The sequence below is a fragment of the Bison bison genome, unplaced genomic scaffold, assembly GCF_000754665.1.
Source record: "Bison bison bison isolate TAMUID 2011002044 unplaced genomic scaffold, Bison_UMD1.0 scf7180017853184, whole genome shotgun sequence".
In the NCBI taxonomy this organism is placed as follows: domain Eukaryota; kingdom Metazoa; phylum Chordata; class Mammalia; order Artiodactyla; family Bovidae; genus Bison; species Bison bison.
Genome location: NW_011483757.1, coordinates 557,712 through 575,201, shown reverse-complemented (window position 1 = coordinate 575,201; position 17,490 = coordinate 557,712). Strand labels below are relative to the sequence as shown.

At 44.2% G+C, this 17,490-nt stretch overlaps 1 protein-coding gene across 1 annotated transcript; it reads left to right on the top strand.

Annotated features, from left to right (window-relative positions):
* Positions 1-1,498: 1,498 nt before the first annotated feature.
* On the top strand, positions 1,499-11,266 carry LOC104998556 (trophoblast Kunitz domain protein 1-like). Its single transcript, XM_010853796.1, has 6 exons — positions 1,499-1,608; positions 3,605-3,688; positions 4,818-4,877; positions 6,109-6,183; positions 10,001-10,196; positions 10,653-11,266. Coding segments are annotated over exons 1-6 (510 nt in total). The 5' UTR covers positions 1,499-1,514; the 3' UTR covers positions 10,654-11,266.
* The last annotated feature ends 6,224 nt before the right edge of the window (positions 11,267-17,490 follow it).

Below are 17,490 nucleotides of genomic sequence, written 5' to 3'. Positions count from 1 at the left end.
TTTGGTTCATCTGAGGCTAAATGAAATCATTCATGTGAAATATCTCAGGATAGAGCAGATCCTCCCCTCACACTGGCTATTTTGTGTGTAACTGGCTACTGATGTCCTTCTGTCCTGGGGTAACTCGATATTAAGACGTACTGCCCTTCTAAAGTGTGCTATGTGGTTTTAACTACAAGGAAACACACAAGGATATGCGAAGGGACTGTGGGTGTGTCAATCCTGATGTGTGCACCCTGGTTTACAGCTTCCAGGGCAGCAGAGTGCATGTGCACAGACTCTGAAGTCAGATCCCTGGGTCCCAATCCCCTCTCTACAACCTATGGTCTAAGTAAATTACTTTATTTCTAGTTATCTCAGGTACCTCCTCAGTCACATGAGTAAATATCAACAGTTTCTCCCCTTTTTTAAAAAAATTTTGAGGACTTGATGAGTTTTATGTGTTAGGTGCTTAGGAAAATGCCTGCCACAATGAGGAATTTAAGTTTTCCCTGATGTAATGACTCAGTACTGCTATTATAATTACTACAAAGGACTTGGACTTCTCCAGAAAGGAATACATGCCAATTGCCTCCATTTCTTCCACAGCAGCCACATGATGTGGGAAGCATGGATCTCACATGATACCTGAACATATGAGGCTCTGGGAGATTCAAATCCTCAGGCACAAAGTTAGGATTACACAGAGCTGGTACCCTAGTTGAGGTCCTATGTCCCCATCACCAATGAGGGACAGCAGGAGGATGAAGGTGGCTATAGGCAGTCTTCCAAGGTCGTCTGAAGTCCACTCATGCAGGCAGCACTTCTGTTTGCAACACCAGGTCAGGGACAGCAAGTGATCATGCATTCACTTCCCTGCTTCCCTTCGGCGCCCTGCCTTTACTCATTTTTCAATGCATAAAGAGGGTTATACTCCAGGAGGCCTAACCTTCTTCAGCTCAGTTTCTGCCTGGGCCAATGCCTGAAAAAGAGCAAGCATCCATCCAGTGGAGAAGCTGTGACAATAGTTGTATGAAAGTGACCTGTGTCACACCTGTCATCTGAGGTAGGTGAGGGGGGTCAGGGCATTGAGGCCCAGACGTGATGAAAGTAGCACGAGGCTGAAAAGGAGGACCTGGGCTAACACACTGCTATTCACCGATATGTCCTTTGATCCGTCTCATCCCCTCACTGTCCATCTATCATGTGCCACGCACTTGTCTAGTTTCTCAGATGTCTCTGAATGTCCATACGGGACAAACTCCATCTGTCTGATCACAATCTGTGCTTACATTAGACCCACAGGCATAATCAAGCCTGATAACTACTGTTCTCAGACTAGTTCTCAGATTTGGCCCCTCCAGACAGAAGGCATGGTTAGGAGGGAGATTTTGCAATAAACAAGACTGACACAGCTCCTCCCCTGCCTCGCTGCCTTCCTCATCCTCTGATCCCACACCTCAGCCAGGATATTAAAAGCTCAGTCTGTCCATCCCAAGCATCCTCAGGAGCCCTCCTGCAAGGCCACCACCAAGATGAGCCGGCTCTGCCTCTCCGCAGCCCTTCTCTTCCTCCTGGTTATCCTGGTGGACAGCACCCCGGTGTATGAACACCATACCCAGGACCAAGGTAGGACCAGGCTCACCTTCCTGTACAGACTGGAGGGAAATGATAGAAGTCCATGGAAGGGCTGGGGGCCAGTTGTGACCACACTGCTACCAGTCTTCTCTGAATTTCTCCTGTCACGTTGGGCAGGATGTTTGTTCGTTCAGTTCTGGCAGCATTGGTCTTGCTGACTATGCCAGGATATTCCCTAGTTACTAGCGCTAGTCTCTGGTTGTGATGTGTGGTCTTCTCGTTGGGGTGGCTTCTCTCGTTGCAGAGCAGGGACTCTAGGCATTTAGGCTCAGTAGTTGCAGATCACCTGCTTAGTTACCCCAAGGCATGTGGATCCTCCCAACCAGGGATAGAGCCCATGTCCCTGCATTAACATGTGGATTCTTATCTTACAGACCACAAGGGAAGTCTTACATTGGAAACTTTTAACTCAGCTGACATCATGATGCTCATGAGGATATCTTTAAAATTTCATATTAAATATATATCTATCCCAGCTAACTCTGCCAGATCAGGGCCCATTTCTGAGACTCTATTCCTGGTCCCTGCCTTGTCCATGAACCTTGCTGTAGTGTAGTAACACAAAGCTGCATATTTGATCCTTGTTGGTTAATAGCCCAGGCCTCCTAAAACGTGGAATTCACTGACTTTATAGGTTATAAGATGACTCACAAAAGGAGACTCAAGGTACCTTCAAGAGGGGCTGGTGTCCAAGGAACTTCAAACATCCATTTCACCGTTCCAGGTTTCACCATGTCTCATTCCAGCACCTCTGTGGAGAGGGAAGGGACCTGAGAATGAGATCAATCACCAGTGGCTGATGATCCAACCAATACGCTTATTTAGTGAACCCTTGGAAGAAATACATAAAAACGGCTCAGAGAGCTTGTGCATTTTTGAATACAGGAAGCTGATTTGAGGGTGCTGTGCTCACTAGAGCACAGAGGCTGGGCACAGCCCCCTCCCCCTTTGCATACACATCTCTTCCATTTTACTGCCTTGAATTACATTTTGCATAGTTATCTGAGATGTGTAAGCAAGTGTTTTTCCTAAGTTCAGCCACCAATTCTATTGAGCTGTTGATTTTGAAGGTGGGGTCATGGACATCCCAATTTTCACCATTTGATCACAAGCATGAGCGACTCGGGACCTCACAGATGGCAGCTGAGCTGAGGACGGTCTTGAGTTCTCAACCTGCAGAGTCTGCACTAACTCCATAGATTTCAAATCAGAAGTAAATTGACTTGCTAGACACCCAGTGGGTGTTTGGGGACTCGGTTGCTCTTAAAGGACCCCATATTTGTTGTCAGAGTAAAACCCAGACTCACTCTCCCCTGTGATTCGAGGGCTCATGTGTTGCTCCAAAAGGGGGGATTCATGAAAGTAGGACCTTGCACCCAGAAACTGTTCTTAGTTATCTGTATTTTCAGAGTTCCTGGCAGAATCAGGTAGTGTATCAAATGGGTTGTAATGTGACAGTGTCTTGTCGTGACCCAGATACCTACATGTCCTAGGGCAAGTCATCTGCAATTTTCTCATTGGAACAGGGGATACATGTTACATGGGTTTTTGAACAGAAACCAGTCATGAACATAAACAGTTGAATCACATTTCATGGTGAATTTTGTGCATTTTTCACCAAGATGTGTTCATGTGGAAACGATTTCTCTACCTACTTGCTATGGGTGAGAAAGTATATTTAAGTGTCAAAGAGCAATTATTCCTCTATTATGAATATAACCAGAAAAACCTGGATGAATGAGCAGATCCACTGCAGAGAAAATAAGAAACACACAGAGCCCAGTGTGGGTTTGCCCCTGGGGCCAAGGCTGATACAATATTAGTAAAGTCTCCAGGCCCTCTCCTTTGTCCTCTTTTGACTATTATTTGATTATCCATATTGTCCCCTTCCTTGTCCACTGTTGACTTACTTTATTATGCATTTGATCCTTGTCATGGTGCATGGGCCAGGCCTCCTGAAACTCCTGGAATCTACTGTCTTTCATAGGTCTGGAGACAAGCCATAGAAGGGGACCTGAGAAGCGTTCAATAATAGATGTGATTTCACATGTCATCGATGATGTAGTTAAAGGTTTGAACTTTTTCCACCTCTGGGGAGAGGGGAGGGCACTGGGATTGAGAACAATCACCACTGGCCAACAACTCAATCAATATGCCTGTTTAGTGAAACCTCAATGAAAATCCACAAATATGGGCAATCAGGGAGCTTTTGGGGTAGTATCACACGACAGTGATGTGAGGGGCCAGTGTTCTCTAGGACATGAAGGCTCCTCACAACTCCACTTCCGCTTTACCCTGCATGTCTCACTCAATTTTGCTGTGCTTAGATTTATCCTTAATAATAATGTGAGATCCATATGTGTGTGGTCTTCCTGAGTTTGGTCGTTAGATTTATTGAGTTATTGAACATGGAGTGCTGTAATGTTACTTCCTAGTTTTAGCTACTTTGTCAAATGACAACCACTTCACTGTCATCTGAATTGAGGACAGTTTTGAGCCCTCAACATGCAGAATCTGTACTAACTCCCCAGGTTTTGTATCGGAATAAAATTGACTTGCGCACACCCAGTGGGTGTTTGGGGAATTGGATGTTGTTGCTAGAGACACCATGTATTTGGTTCAGCGAAACCCAAACTCACACTCTGTGTGCTTTGGGAGCTCAGGTGAGTTCGGGGGACAGGGAAGTAATGCAAGTGGGACACTGCATCCAGAAGCTCTCAGCAGTTACTGATATTTTCAGAGTTCCTGGCAGAATAGGATAGTATATCAAATGGGTTGTGACATGACCATATCTTGTCCTGACCTTCCACAGACATGCTGTGTGTCCTGGGGCAGGTCGTCTAGAACTTCCTCATCTGAACAGCAGATACCTGCTACATGGATTCTTTGAACATATTACTGGTCATAAATATAAAGTGTTTATTCACATTCATGGCCAATTTTGGCTATTTTCCTGTGGATATGTTCATTTGAAATAATTTCTCTACCTATTTGCTTGGGGCCAGAAAGAATAATTATGTGTCAAATAATGATTATTACTCTCTTATAAAAATTAGTCAGAATGACCTGGGAAAATGATCAGAGTATCCAGGCCTTTTCCCTTGCCCATGTTTGACTATCATTTTATTATCCATATTTGATCCTTTTTCTGGTTCATGGTCCAAGAGTCCTGACAATTTTGGAATTTTTGTCCTTCATAGGTACCAAGATATTTCATGGACTAAAAGGACTGGCTGACATAATCAGTAATGGAATTCAAGGTTTGAAACCTCCCTGCACCTGAAGGGAGCAGGGAGGGCACTGGGGTTGAGATCAGTCATTGCTGCCCAAAGATTCAATCAATACCCCTGTTGAAGGAAACCTCAGTCAAAGTTAAAAAAATAAAACTCCATAAATTCTAGCATTCAGAGAGCTTATGGGTGGGAACCAATGGTGGTGATGTGAGGGTGCTGTGCTCTCTGGGGCATGAATGCTCCCCACACCTCCACTCTTTCTTTGCCCTCCATGGCTCTTCCATTGCACTGTTTCTGAGTTTTCTCCTGTATATTATTCTGAGGGCAGTAAGTATAGGTTTTCCTGAGTTCAGTTGCCAGTTCGATTGAGATATTGAGCATGGAAGTGGGGCCATGGAAACTCCCACTTTTAGTTACTTGGTCAGAAGTATGAGTGACTCGAACTGCATGGCTGGCATCTGATGTCAGGAGAGTCTTGATACCTCAACCTGCGGCACAGGCACTAACTCCACAGATACCGTCTCAGAAGTCAATTGACAGTGGGGTGCCCACTGGGTATCGGGAATTGGATGAGGTTGGTGCAGAAATCATATGTTTGCAGTCAGGAAAACCCCCAGACTCACCCTGTCTAGTGATTTGAGGGCTCACATGGGGCTTGGGGAGCTAAGTAGTAAGAGTAGGACCCTGCATCTAGAAACTCTTACCAGTTATCTATATTTTCAAGATCCAAGCAGAATCTACAGTGTGTCCGTGGGTTGTGATATGACATTATCTTGTCCTGATCCCACCACCCACACACTTGTGTCATGGGGCAAGTCATCTGTAGTTTCCTCATCTGAATAGGGAAAATTTCTTACATGAGGTGTTTGAACTGATGACGAGTCATGAATATAAACAGTTTCTTCCCACGTCATAACCAGGTTTATCCATTTTCCACCACAATGTGTTAATCTGAAAAAAGTTTCTCCACCTACTTGTTTTGGACAATTAAATCTATGTCTTTATCAAATAATGATTATTTCTCTATTATGAAAACTAATTGAAAGATGTGGAGCTACTGAGGAGAGCAACTGCAGGGAAAGTAAGAAACACAGCCCTTGTGTGGTAGGCTTGGGACCAAGTCTGAGACAATTTTACTGAAATCCCCAAGCTCCTTCCTTTGTCCTTTTTGACTGTCATTTTCTTGTCCATGTTTGATCCTTTTCCTGTTTCATGGACCAGGCCTCCTGAAACTCTTGCAATTTACTCTCTTTCATAGGTCAGGTGATGATTTCCGGAACACAACTTGAGAACCATACGGTCGAGGAGTTCCTAACACAAACACTCAAACATGGTAAGAAAGGTTGTGTATTTTCTTCACATCTGGGGAGAGGGAAGGTCACTAAGATTGAGATCAATCACCAGTGGCCAGTGATTCAATCAATAAGCCTGTTTCTTGAGACCTCATTTCAGTCAGTTCAGTTCAGTCACTCAGTCATGTCTGACTCTTTGCAACCCAATGGACTGTAGCACGCCAGGCCTTCCTGTCCATAACCATCTACTGGAGCTTACTTTTTCACTCTCCTCTTTCACTTTCATCAAGAGGCTCTTTAGATCCTCTTCACTTTGAAACCTCAAACCTGCATAAATATTGGGATTCAGAGAGTTTTGGGGTGGTGAATACAAATATATGATGTGAGAGTGCTGTGCTCACTAGAGCATGAAGGCTCTCCAACCTACAGTCCCCCTTCATCCTACACACCTCCTCCATTTCACTCTTTCTGAATTTTCATTTCTATTAATCTGAGAACGGGCTTCCCTCTAGCTCAGTCGTAAGACTCTGCCTGCAGTACAGGAGACTCAGTTTTGATCCCTGGTTTGGGAAGATTCCCTAGAAAAGGAAATGGCAACCTACTCCAATATCCTTGCCTGGAAAATCTCATGGACACAGGAGCCTGGTGGGCTGCAGTCCATGGGGTCACAAAAAGTTGGGCAGGACTGAGCAACTAACACTTACCTTCTTACTTAATCTGAGAACAGTCAGTAAGGGTTTTCCTTAGTCTGGTCATTAGTTCCATTCAGTTATTGAACATGGAGATATGGTCATGGAACCTCCAAATTTTAGCCATTTGGTCACAAGCATAAGTAACTTTGGACCACACGGTTCATACTAAAGTGAGGACAGTTGTGATCCCTCAATGGGCGGGATCTGTACTAACTGCATGGATTTGATATCACATGTTAAGTGACTGGGAGACACCCAGGAGTCGTTTGGGGAATTGGTTGATGTTAGTCTAGATACCACATATTTGGTCAAGGGAAACCCAAACTCACTCTCTGCTGTGATTTGGGAGCTTAGGTGAGGTTTGCAGACAGGGAAGTAATGAAAGTAGGATGCTACATCCAGAAACTCTTATAAGTAAACATAATTTTTCGAATTCCTGGTAGAATCAGGTATTGTATCAGATGGGCTATGACGTGATAGTATCTTGTCCTGACTCTACCACCCCTGTGCTCTGTGTTCTGGGGCAAGTCATCTGCAATTTCCTCAACTGACTAGTGGAAAAATATACAAGCATTCTTTAACAGATTATCAGTCATGAATATCAATAATCTATTCATATTTCATGACCAATTTTGTCCATTTCCACCAGTGTGTTCATCTGAAGAACATGATCCTTGACCTCCTTTGGTCAAGATAAAATATTAATATGTCAAGTAATGATTATTACTTTAATATTAAAATAAGCAGAAAGACGTAGGATCACTGAGCAGGGAAACTGCAGGAACACAAGAAACACAGTCTTTGTCTCATGGGATCTAGGTTAAGACAATATGAGCAAAGTCTCCAGGCCCTTTCACTTGTCCTCTTTTGACTATTATTTTATTATTCATATATTTGATCCATATTTGATCCTTTTCCTGCTTCATTGCCCAGACCTCCTAAAACTCTTGGAATTTCCTTTCTTTGTTAAGTCACGAGACCACTCAGGGAGAGCACCTAGGAAATATTCAGATCTGGGCTGCTCCTCCAAAACACTCAAACACCCATTTAGAGGTTGGAAATTTCACCACTTTCTTGCCAGCACCTCTGGGGAGGAGGGAAGACTCTGAGATTGAGATCAATCAGCAATGACTACTAACTGAGTCAATATGGCTATTTATTAACCTCCACAAAAATCCATAAATATTTGGTTTAAGAGATGTTTTGAGGTTAATGATAACTCATACAGACTATTTACTATCTACTATTTACTATTTACTACTTTATCCTGGAAGGAGACTGAATGTTAGAGGGAGATTGACCATTATGTAGATGTGCCCCATCATCAAGGTGATTTCTTACTAAAAGGAAATCAATTATATCCATTCTATTTGATGACTATGCCCTTGTGGAGAGAATGACAATGGGAGTTATTATGTTACTACAGTGCATTGTTCTTCAGATGGAGCAAAAGCCGTGAAAAAATATGGCAATATAGCTTGCCTTGTAGTAGGGATACAAGCAATAGCAAAGAGGAGAAATCCTATGGTAGGTTATACTTTTTTAGAAAGTAGAGACTGGTGTGTAGAAAGGATGCTGTGCTTTTTCTCCAGTTTCAGAGAAACCTTCTGTGATAAGGAGGTATTGAGTAGAGGCTGCAGAAGTAATGTGTCTGGTCTGTTTGAGCAGCAGCTGGGACCCGGCTGGCTGGAGCTGAGTGGGTGGAGGGAAGGGGAGTGGAAGGGGATGAAGCAGAGATGTCATGGGGGCAGGTCCTGAGGAGCCTTGTGGGCCTTTATAAGAATCAGAGTTTGATTCTCAGAGAAAAGGGGAGTCACTGAGGAAGGTGGTCTTGGGAACAGTGGGTTTGGGCTCAACAGCAGGATCCCTGAGGCTGCAGTGCACAGAGTGTCCTCTAGGGGGCAAAGAGCAGAGACAGAGGCCCAGGGCCAGTGAGCAGGCTGCTGCAGTGGTCCACATGGAATGTGACCTATGTTGTTCCCTGGGTGGATCCCAGGTCTCTCTAGTAACATGAATGTCTTGCTCTGTTGAAGTTTCTATGGAGGCTTAATTACCTAGTCATGATGCATTAAATCATTAGCATTTGGAGGTTGTTCAACAGACAGCTCCATTATCCTCCCAGAGGTTGAGGGAAGGCAAAGGGATGATGGATAGAAGACCACGGTGGAGGGTGGGAATGAAAGTGCCCACCACCCTGTAGACAGTGCCTTCCTGTGCGATAAGAGCCCATTCTGGTTTACAAGGGTTTTTCCAAAATCACTGTCTTCACATACCAGAAGACACTTTTATTGTTCTCATCACATTAGAAATACCAAGATGTTTAGGAACTCAGTGTCAGAAAAAGAATCTTAAAAAAAATCACATATATGTGATTTATATGTGAAATATATGTGATTTATTTCTTCTTATAATCACAGTATCAACATATTGATAGTTCAATATTCGATTTATTCAGTCCTCCTGAGGGATCAGAAGTAAACACACTGGTATGTTTTCTTCATGCACTTTTTCACTATAGCATGATTCCTTCACATTTTTTATTCACAGTGGAAAGTTTTTGCTATGTACAAAGGTTCAGAGAACAGTATTATAAAACCCAGGTACCCAGACCCAGTAATTATTGACATATAGGGAATGATTTTCACCTCTGACCTGTTTTCATTGCTATAGAGTTGTGTATTTCTGGTTTTTGTTTTCTTTCTTTCTTTCTTTTGAGCATTTATTTGGTGCTTTTGGTGTTAGTTGCAGGCCACAGGCTCAGTAGTTGTGGCCTGCTGACTTAGATGTCCCTCAGGATGTGGGACTTTAGTTTTCTTACAAAGGGATTGAACCCCAGACTCCTGCATTGGAAGGCAGATGCTTAACCAATGGCCCACCAGGGAAGTCCCCTAGAAGTTTTTGAGGCTAAGCAAAGGCATTATGCCAATTTTTGTTAAAATACTTCATGAGGAGATATAGAAGTGAACATGATTAATATATCATGTCACCCCTAGCAGCATTCCTAATTCTTTCCTAGAAAGAAGGTTTTCAAATGGCATTTTCCATCTGACCATCCTCCACAAGCCTAGCATTCTCTACCCCAAAGAAACTGACAGTTCTAGCTGTTGTCCTTGTACGAGCTGTGATGACTGTCCTCATAACTGAGCCATTGCCCCTCCTTTCCCAGCAGCTTCTAAGCCTGAATTCTGCATGGAGCCTGAATTAAAGGGTCCCTGCAAGGACCAAATGACCAGGTACTTCTACAATGCCAAGACTAGGTACTGCGAGCCATTTGTATATGGCGGCTGCGAAGGGAACAAGAACAACTTCCAGATGTTATCGGACTGCATAGTGACCTGCTGTCCAGTGCCTGTGATCATGTGGTAAGACAGGGGGCAAGGCACAGGGCAGGGGAAGGACTGGGGAAAGAGGTGTAGCTCAGGGGACCACACACCAGTCACACCTGCACAGTGTCTTCCTCCTTAATGCTTCCCAGGAGAAGAGGCGGCAGAGTCCTGTGAAACCACACACTGAGCAAGTTCTCCAGGGGTCAGCTTGGCAGAAGGTCAAAGCGGGATGCCTTTTATGACAATCTAAGCCTAATCACATGCTCTTCCATGTTAGATAGGAATACTGAGTCAACCACCCTCCAGGGCAGGTCTGATGTGCTCCTGACTGCCCCACCTTGGCATGGAAAACTCACTTCCCTCTTTTTGGCCATTTGGATCATGGGGACTATAGTTTCATCTTTTCTGGAAACTATAGGCTCTGTCAAGATGATATGTGTTCATGTCTGAGGCTAAAATGATGGCACTCAACAAGTTCCTTTCTTTTTGCAGAGGACATGTGAAGAGTGTTTCCCAGAAAATGTGACGTCTGGGGAGGACCTCTGCAGGGCAGGCCATGGCTGCTTCTGAAACTGTTCAGTCTCTTGCAGTCCTTCTCTCCCCTCCCCTCTTCAGCAGAACCTGTCTAATTCCTGTCTTCTATTGGTCAATATGTCTAATTCTGTCTCACCCAGATGGCTCTCAGCACCATGAGAATGTCTTCCCTTTATTCCTAGCATGTAGCTCAGCTCCTGGAACCAAGTAGACAGTTCCTAATTATTTGAGGAAGAAAGGAAGGAATGTAGGAGCACATTCCTCATGACCAGAGTAACTATAGAGCCTGCAGTTTGATGAAGGATTTTTGTCTTCACCCATATCCTCACTGCATCTTCAGCTTCATCCCCCTCCCTACCATCACTGCTCTCTTTGTGGGTGTCCAAGGTGGAATTTCTCACAACCAGTTCTCAGAATCAGTAATGGGAGAAGGGTTTGCAATGTTGAAGCTTCCTGATCCTACAATGATGTTGCAATTTTCCTTTCAGTAGCTTCAAACACTGGGGCTATATTTCAATAATTATGCATTTTAAATAAATAATTCAATAATGCATTTCAATAAATGCATATGCTAAATTAAACTGACTGGAGTGGTGTCTTTTGCTTGAAACTGCAAACCTTAATCAAGAGGGTCCATGGGAATATTGGTCCTTCTCACTTTTCTCCAGACAGTGGGCACCTCCTGGTTCACTGTCCAGAGACTGTGCACTACCGGGTATAGGAAGCAAACCCATGACAGCATCACTGACCTCTTAATAGCCACCCCAAGCCACACAGAAACCTGGGAGACACAAATCTCCACATGAGCTTTCATTCCTTTCTTCTAAGTTCAGTCAAATTTGGGGGAAGGTTGTCCTCTTGGACTCTCAGGAGAATAGGCATGAGGCTCAGTTGTCCACTTTTCTAAGGAATCCGATTCCCTGAAGTCACAGGTGGGAGGGAGTTCTTATTTTAGTTAAAGAAGGGCAGTTACCATTTAGTATCCCAGGCTCTGTGTGAGCAATTTGCCTGCATTATTCTATTAATCATGCTTAGAATCCTTCAAGGAACAAAATGGCGGCATAGAGATGGCCCTTTTCTCCTTTATTCATTTTCTAAGATGGCAGGTGCCCACCCTCCCAAGTAAAGGGATTTTGATGACGTTACCCTGCTCTGCTTCTAAAAGATTTAGGGTGGATGCACCTGGAGAACAGAGAGTATCTGTTTCAATTCAGATCGGTGAAGTTAGACCTGTGGACCTCAGCAAGTAGGGTATTTAAATGAATGAGAACACACAGCGTCTGGTGCTGTTACTCCCTTCCTTGAAATCTTTGGCAAATTCTAAACATCTCTGAGCTTCGCTTTCTTTAGTTATAAAATAAGGCCCCAGATCACAGAGTTAGCAAAAGAAAGAACTAGGACTCCAACTGGGTCCTCTGTTCTAAGAACCACTGGTGCAGAGTCCACAGTTGTGGTGGGGTAGTGTTGCAAGCAATTTCCAAGGTCCCTGGGATCCACTCAGGGAGGTACTCTCCTGTTGTTGAAACCAGGTGAGGGGCAGTGGGTGGTCAGTTCTGGAGACGCTGTTTGCCTCTTCCTCCCTTTTGCTGGTTCGCTTTACTTTGTTTCTACCCAGAATATCAGGTTTTTTTTTTTTTTTTTTTTTTTTCAGAATATCAGGTTTTGTGCCCCAGATGGAGATGCTCCTCCCCCAGCTCAACATCTGCCTGGGCCATTGCCAGGTAAAGACCTGGTGTCTGTTCAGTGGAGATGCTGCCACAATGGTTGCTGATAGATTACCTGTGTCATACCTGTCTTCTGAAGTAGGTAGGGTTAATGTAAGAGAGGGGGCATTGACAGCCAAATGTGATGACACCTGCATGAGTCTGTAAAGGAGGACCTGAGCTAACACAGTATTGTTTACTTACTTGGCTTTTGATCTGCTCTCTCCACTGACTGGCCATCCAATGCCATGCACTGCTCTAGGAGCTGGGACGCTCCTTGTGTGATCATATTGCACAAAATTCCACGTGTAGAATCACATTCTGTGTTTTCATGAGACCACAGACAGAGTCAAGTTTGAGAATCTGGGTACTTGGCATTTGGCCCCACCAGGCAGAAACAAGACAGAGGAGCCTGGCGGGCTATAGTGCATAGAAATCTCAGAGTCAGACCAGACTGAGTGACTCAGCAGACATGCACGCACAGGCAGAAGCAGGACAATGGAAGCTGGGGCGATTACACATTGTACATGACTGACCCCAAATCCTCCATTTCCTCACTCCCCTCCTTCTCACCTGTTCTTACCCATCTGCTGGGACATAAACTGATCTCTCAGCATCTGTCTTTCCATAGACGCCCTTCTTCAAGGTCACAAACATGAGCAGACTCTGCTCCTCTGCAGCCCTGCTCATTCTCCTGGGAATCATGCTGGGCAGCATCCCTGGAGGTGAAACAAGCAACCAGGCTCAGTGTAAGTCCCAGCTCATCTCTTCTCTACAGACTGAAGGGAAAGGAGGTGAGTCCTTGGAAGGGGCAGGAAGAGGGGTGTTGTGGATGCTGCTAGCCCTCTCTGGATTTCTTCTGGAAAGTGAGCAGTTGAACTCCAGAGGCATTTCTTGACTCTCAAAAATTGTCATTATGTGTTCTGTTTTTAATAAAAATCTCCCACCTCATTTTACAGAATCATGAACTTTATCTCTGACACTGTCTATTGCTAGACTCTACCCCATCCCTAAAAACCACTTTAGAATAGTAAAAAGATCCATATTTGATCCTTACCCCAGTTCATGCCCTAGGCCTCCTAAAACACTTGGATTTTATTGTCATTCTCTAAGTAATGAGATCTGTGGAGGATGAGGCCTGTGTGCACCTGGATCCAGAACATGCCATCAGATGATTAGAGAGTTAAGTGATCAGTTCCCAGTTACTCTGGGGAGAGGAGTGAGTACTGATACTGAGTTCCATTAACAATGGTCAAAGATTCCATCAATTTGCCTCCATCCAACCCTCAATTGAAACCCACCAACACTAGAATCAGACAGCTTCAAGGGAGGTGATAACATCAAGGGTTTGTAAGGGAGGCATGTCCTGAGGTCACATGGAGACTCAGCATTTCCTACTCCTTCTTTACCTTATGCTTCTCCTCCATTTTGTTGCCCCTGAGTTTTATCATTGATAATGACTGGCAATAGTATGTAAAGGGCTTATCTGAATTCAGTGAGTGGTTCTGATGTTCAACATGGGAGGTGAGTCAAAGGATCTCAGAAATTATAGCCAGTTGTTTACAAGTGTATGTGACCCCAGGGCTCGATATCAACTCTTGATCTGTGGGCAGTTCTCAGAGATGGAGTCCTCACCCTGTGGGTTCAGGGTCACCGCTGAGGATTTAGCGTCAGAAGTGAATTGACTTCTGGATGCCCAGTTGGTGTGGAGGAACTGGTTCCTGCTGGTAGAGATCCCACTTATTTGGTGTCTGGGACAAACTCAGATTCTCTCTTTTCTACCATCTGTGTCTGGGCCACAGACACTGGGGACTATATTATGTTGAGCTGAGTACTCAAAATCCCTCACCACGGGGAGTGTGGCAGTCCCAAGATGGCAGAGGAATAGGACTGGGAACCAATTTCTCCCACACAAATTTATCAAAAGATTATTTTACTGCTGAGCAACTTCCACAAAACAACTTTTGAATGCTTGCAGAGGACACCAGGCACTCAGAAAGGCAGCCCATTCTCTTCGAAAGGAGGCAGGACAAAATATAAGAGACAAAAAGAGAGACAGAAGCGTTAGGTATGAAGACCCATGCCAGAGAGGGAGTCGTGGAGGAGAAGTTTCCAAACACCAGGAAACCCTCTCACCAGAGGGTCTGGGGAGGAGTTTTGTAATTTCAGAGGGCAACATAACTAGAAGGAGAAACACACACACACACACACACACAGAATATGCCACTAATGGCAAGTCCTAGCAGAGAAGTAACCCAGATGCCTGTGTCCGCCACCAGTGAGCGGGGGCTGAGCAGGGAGGCGCGAGTTGTATGCTTAGGCTAAGGACCGGGCCTGAATGCCCTGAGGACAATATGAGGGAGCTAATGTGATCCCAACCAAAACTTTGGGATAGCCAGAGAAAGAGAAAAAAAAAAGAGAGAGAGAGAGAACTTTCCCGTGAAAAGCTCTAACCTAAGGTGCAGCCTGGCCTCTCACAGAACAAAAGATTGAGTGAATACCAAAGGAGAGCTAACCAGGAATGGACCAGCCCATCCCCCTGCCAGAGGCAGAGAGGCAAGCAGCCAATAGCCAGAGCCAGAAGGCAAGGGGCAATCTCCGCCCCAGAGATGGCACCCTCCACCTAACTGTGAGCAGGCTCCCAATTGCTAACCAAGTCTTCCTGGGATCCTGGATGGTTGACATCTGCCAGGAAGGTTGCAGCCAGATATTAGCTCCCCAGAGGAGACACAGGGCTGCCTTAGATGGTGTTTTGCAGTGCATTCGGGAAACCAAGAGGCTGGGACTGGGGAGGTGATTAAGACACACAACACACCTGGGACAGTGAGCTCACCAAGCACCTGGTCTCCTGAGCTCCTTGGACCTGGGAAGGACACAAAACGCATGCCCAACCGAGTCTGTGCCCTTGTGGAGTACCCAAGAACCTGAACCTGAGCAGTTTAGATCTGGGAAGTGCACAAAACCCAGGGCCCACTTTGGACAGTTCCCCTGCAGAACCACCGGGAGCCTGAGCAGAGTAGACTGGGAAGGCACACAGGCCATGAGCTGGGGCAAACCCAGTGTGGTCCATACACTGTGAGCACTCCCTACACACACCAGTGATATTTGTTTGCAGTGTTCCTCCCTCCCCACAGCACAACTGAACAAGTGAGCCTAAATAAGTGACCACTTTCACCCTCTTGTGTTAGGGTAGAAATTAGACATTGAAGAGACTTGCAAACAGAGAAAGCCAAAATAAACAAAGAAGAGGGAATCGCTTTGGAAGTGACAGGTGCAACAGATTAAAACCCTGTAGTTAGCATTGACTAAGCATTGGAAGGGGTGTATAGACCTTGAGAAGAAGTATAAGCTGGAACAGGGAACTATCTGAAACTGAACTGACCTCACACTGCCCTCTACATCTCCAGAGACATTCCTAAATATATTTTTACTATTATCATTTTTCAATTTAAAACAATTTTTTATTTTTAAGTTTTTTATTACTCCTTTAATTTTCCTTTTTATAACCTACTACTACCTTGCAAAAAAAACCCCTATTTTAAAAGCAAATTTCATATATATATTTTTTATAATTTTTGTGATTGATTTTCTTTTGTATTTTTTGTTTTGTTTTATATTTTTAATATTGCGTTTTTGGGAGTCTAACCTCTGCTCTAGATTTTTAATCTCTGCTTTTTGGTATTTGTTATCAATTTTCTACCATTAAGAATCTAATCTTCAGTACCCATTTTTACTTAGGGGTGTGATTCATGGCTTGATTTCTCTCTCCTCTTTTGACTCTCCCTTTTCTCCCCCATGTCACCTCTATCTCCTCCCTCCCCCTTCTCTTCTCTACTGAACTCTGTGAATCTCTTTGGGTGTTGAGGGCTGTGGAGAACAATTAAATAACTGATTACTGCCTAGATTGGTTGTTCCCCTTTTGAGTCCCTCTCTTTTCTTCTGGTCAACTCTCTCTCCCTGCTCCCTTCTCTCTTCTCCATGTAATTCTGTGAACCTCTCTGAGTGTCCCTCACTATGGAGAATTTTTTCACCATTAACCTAGATGTTTTATCATCTGTGCTATATGGATGGAGAAGTATTGAGGCTACTGTAAGAATAAGACTAAAAGTCTGAGGCAGGAAGCTTAAATCCAAAACTTGAGAACCCCAGAAAACTCCTGGCTCCAGGGAACATTAATCGACAGGAGCTCATCCAAAAGCCTCCATACCTACACTGAAATCAAGTTCCACCCAAGAGCCAACAAGTTCCAGAGCAATACATACCATGCTAATTCTCCAGAAATGCAGGAACATAGCCCTGTGCATTAAAATACAGGCTTCCCAAGGTTACACCAAACCCATAGACACCTAAAAACTCACTACTGGACACTTCATTGCACTCCAGAGAGGATACATACAGCTCCACCCACCAGAACACTGATGCAAGCCTCCCTATCCAGAAAACCTTGACAAGCCAATAGTCCAACCCCAGCCACAGGGAGCAACCTCCACAATAAAGAGGAACCACAAACTTCCAGCATACAGAAAGGCCATCCGAAACACAGCAATCTAAACAAAATGACAAGGCAGAGAAATATTCAACATCCAAACCAAACAAAAGAGGAGGAGATAGGGAGTCTACCTGAAAAAGAATTCAGAATAATTATAGGGAAGATGATCCAAAATCTTGAAAACAAAGTGGAGTTAAAGATATATAGACTAGTGACAAGGATTGAGAAGATGGAAGAAATGTTTAACAAGGACCTAAAAGAAATAAAAAAGAGTCAATCAATAATGAATAATGCAATAACTGAGCTAAAAACTGCTCTGAGAGAACCAACAGTAGAATAACTGAGGCAGAAGATAGGATAAGTGAGGTGGAAGATAGAATGGTGGAAATAAATGAAGCAGAAAGGAAAAAAGAAAAATGAATTAAAAGAAATGAGAACAACCTCAGAGACCTCTGGGACAATGTTAAACACCCCAACATTGCAATCATAGGAGTCCCAGAAGAAGACAAAAAGAAAGTGCATGACAAAATACTTGAGGATATAATAGTTGAAAACTTTTGTACAATGGGGAAGGAAATGGTCACCCAAGTCCAACAAATCGAGA

Bases quoted from the DNA above. Each gene is read 5' to 3' on its own strand.
- LOC104998556 (XM_010853796.1), top strand. From the start codon at position 1,515: ATGAGCCGGCTCTGCCTCTCCGCAGCCCTTCTCTTCCTCCTGGTTATC. The intron at 4,878-6,108 runs GTTTGAAACCTC...TCTCTTTCATAG, and splicing joins AATCAGTAATGGAATTCAAG to GTCAGGTGATGATTTCCGGA. The intron at 6,184-10,000 runs GTAAGAAAGGTT...CTCCTTTCCCAG, and splicing joins AACACAAACACTCAAACATG to CAGCTTCTAAGCCTGAATTC.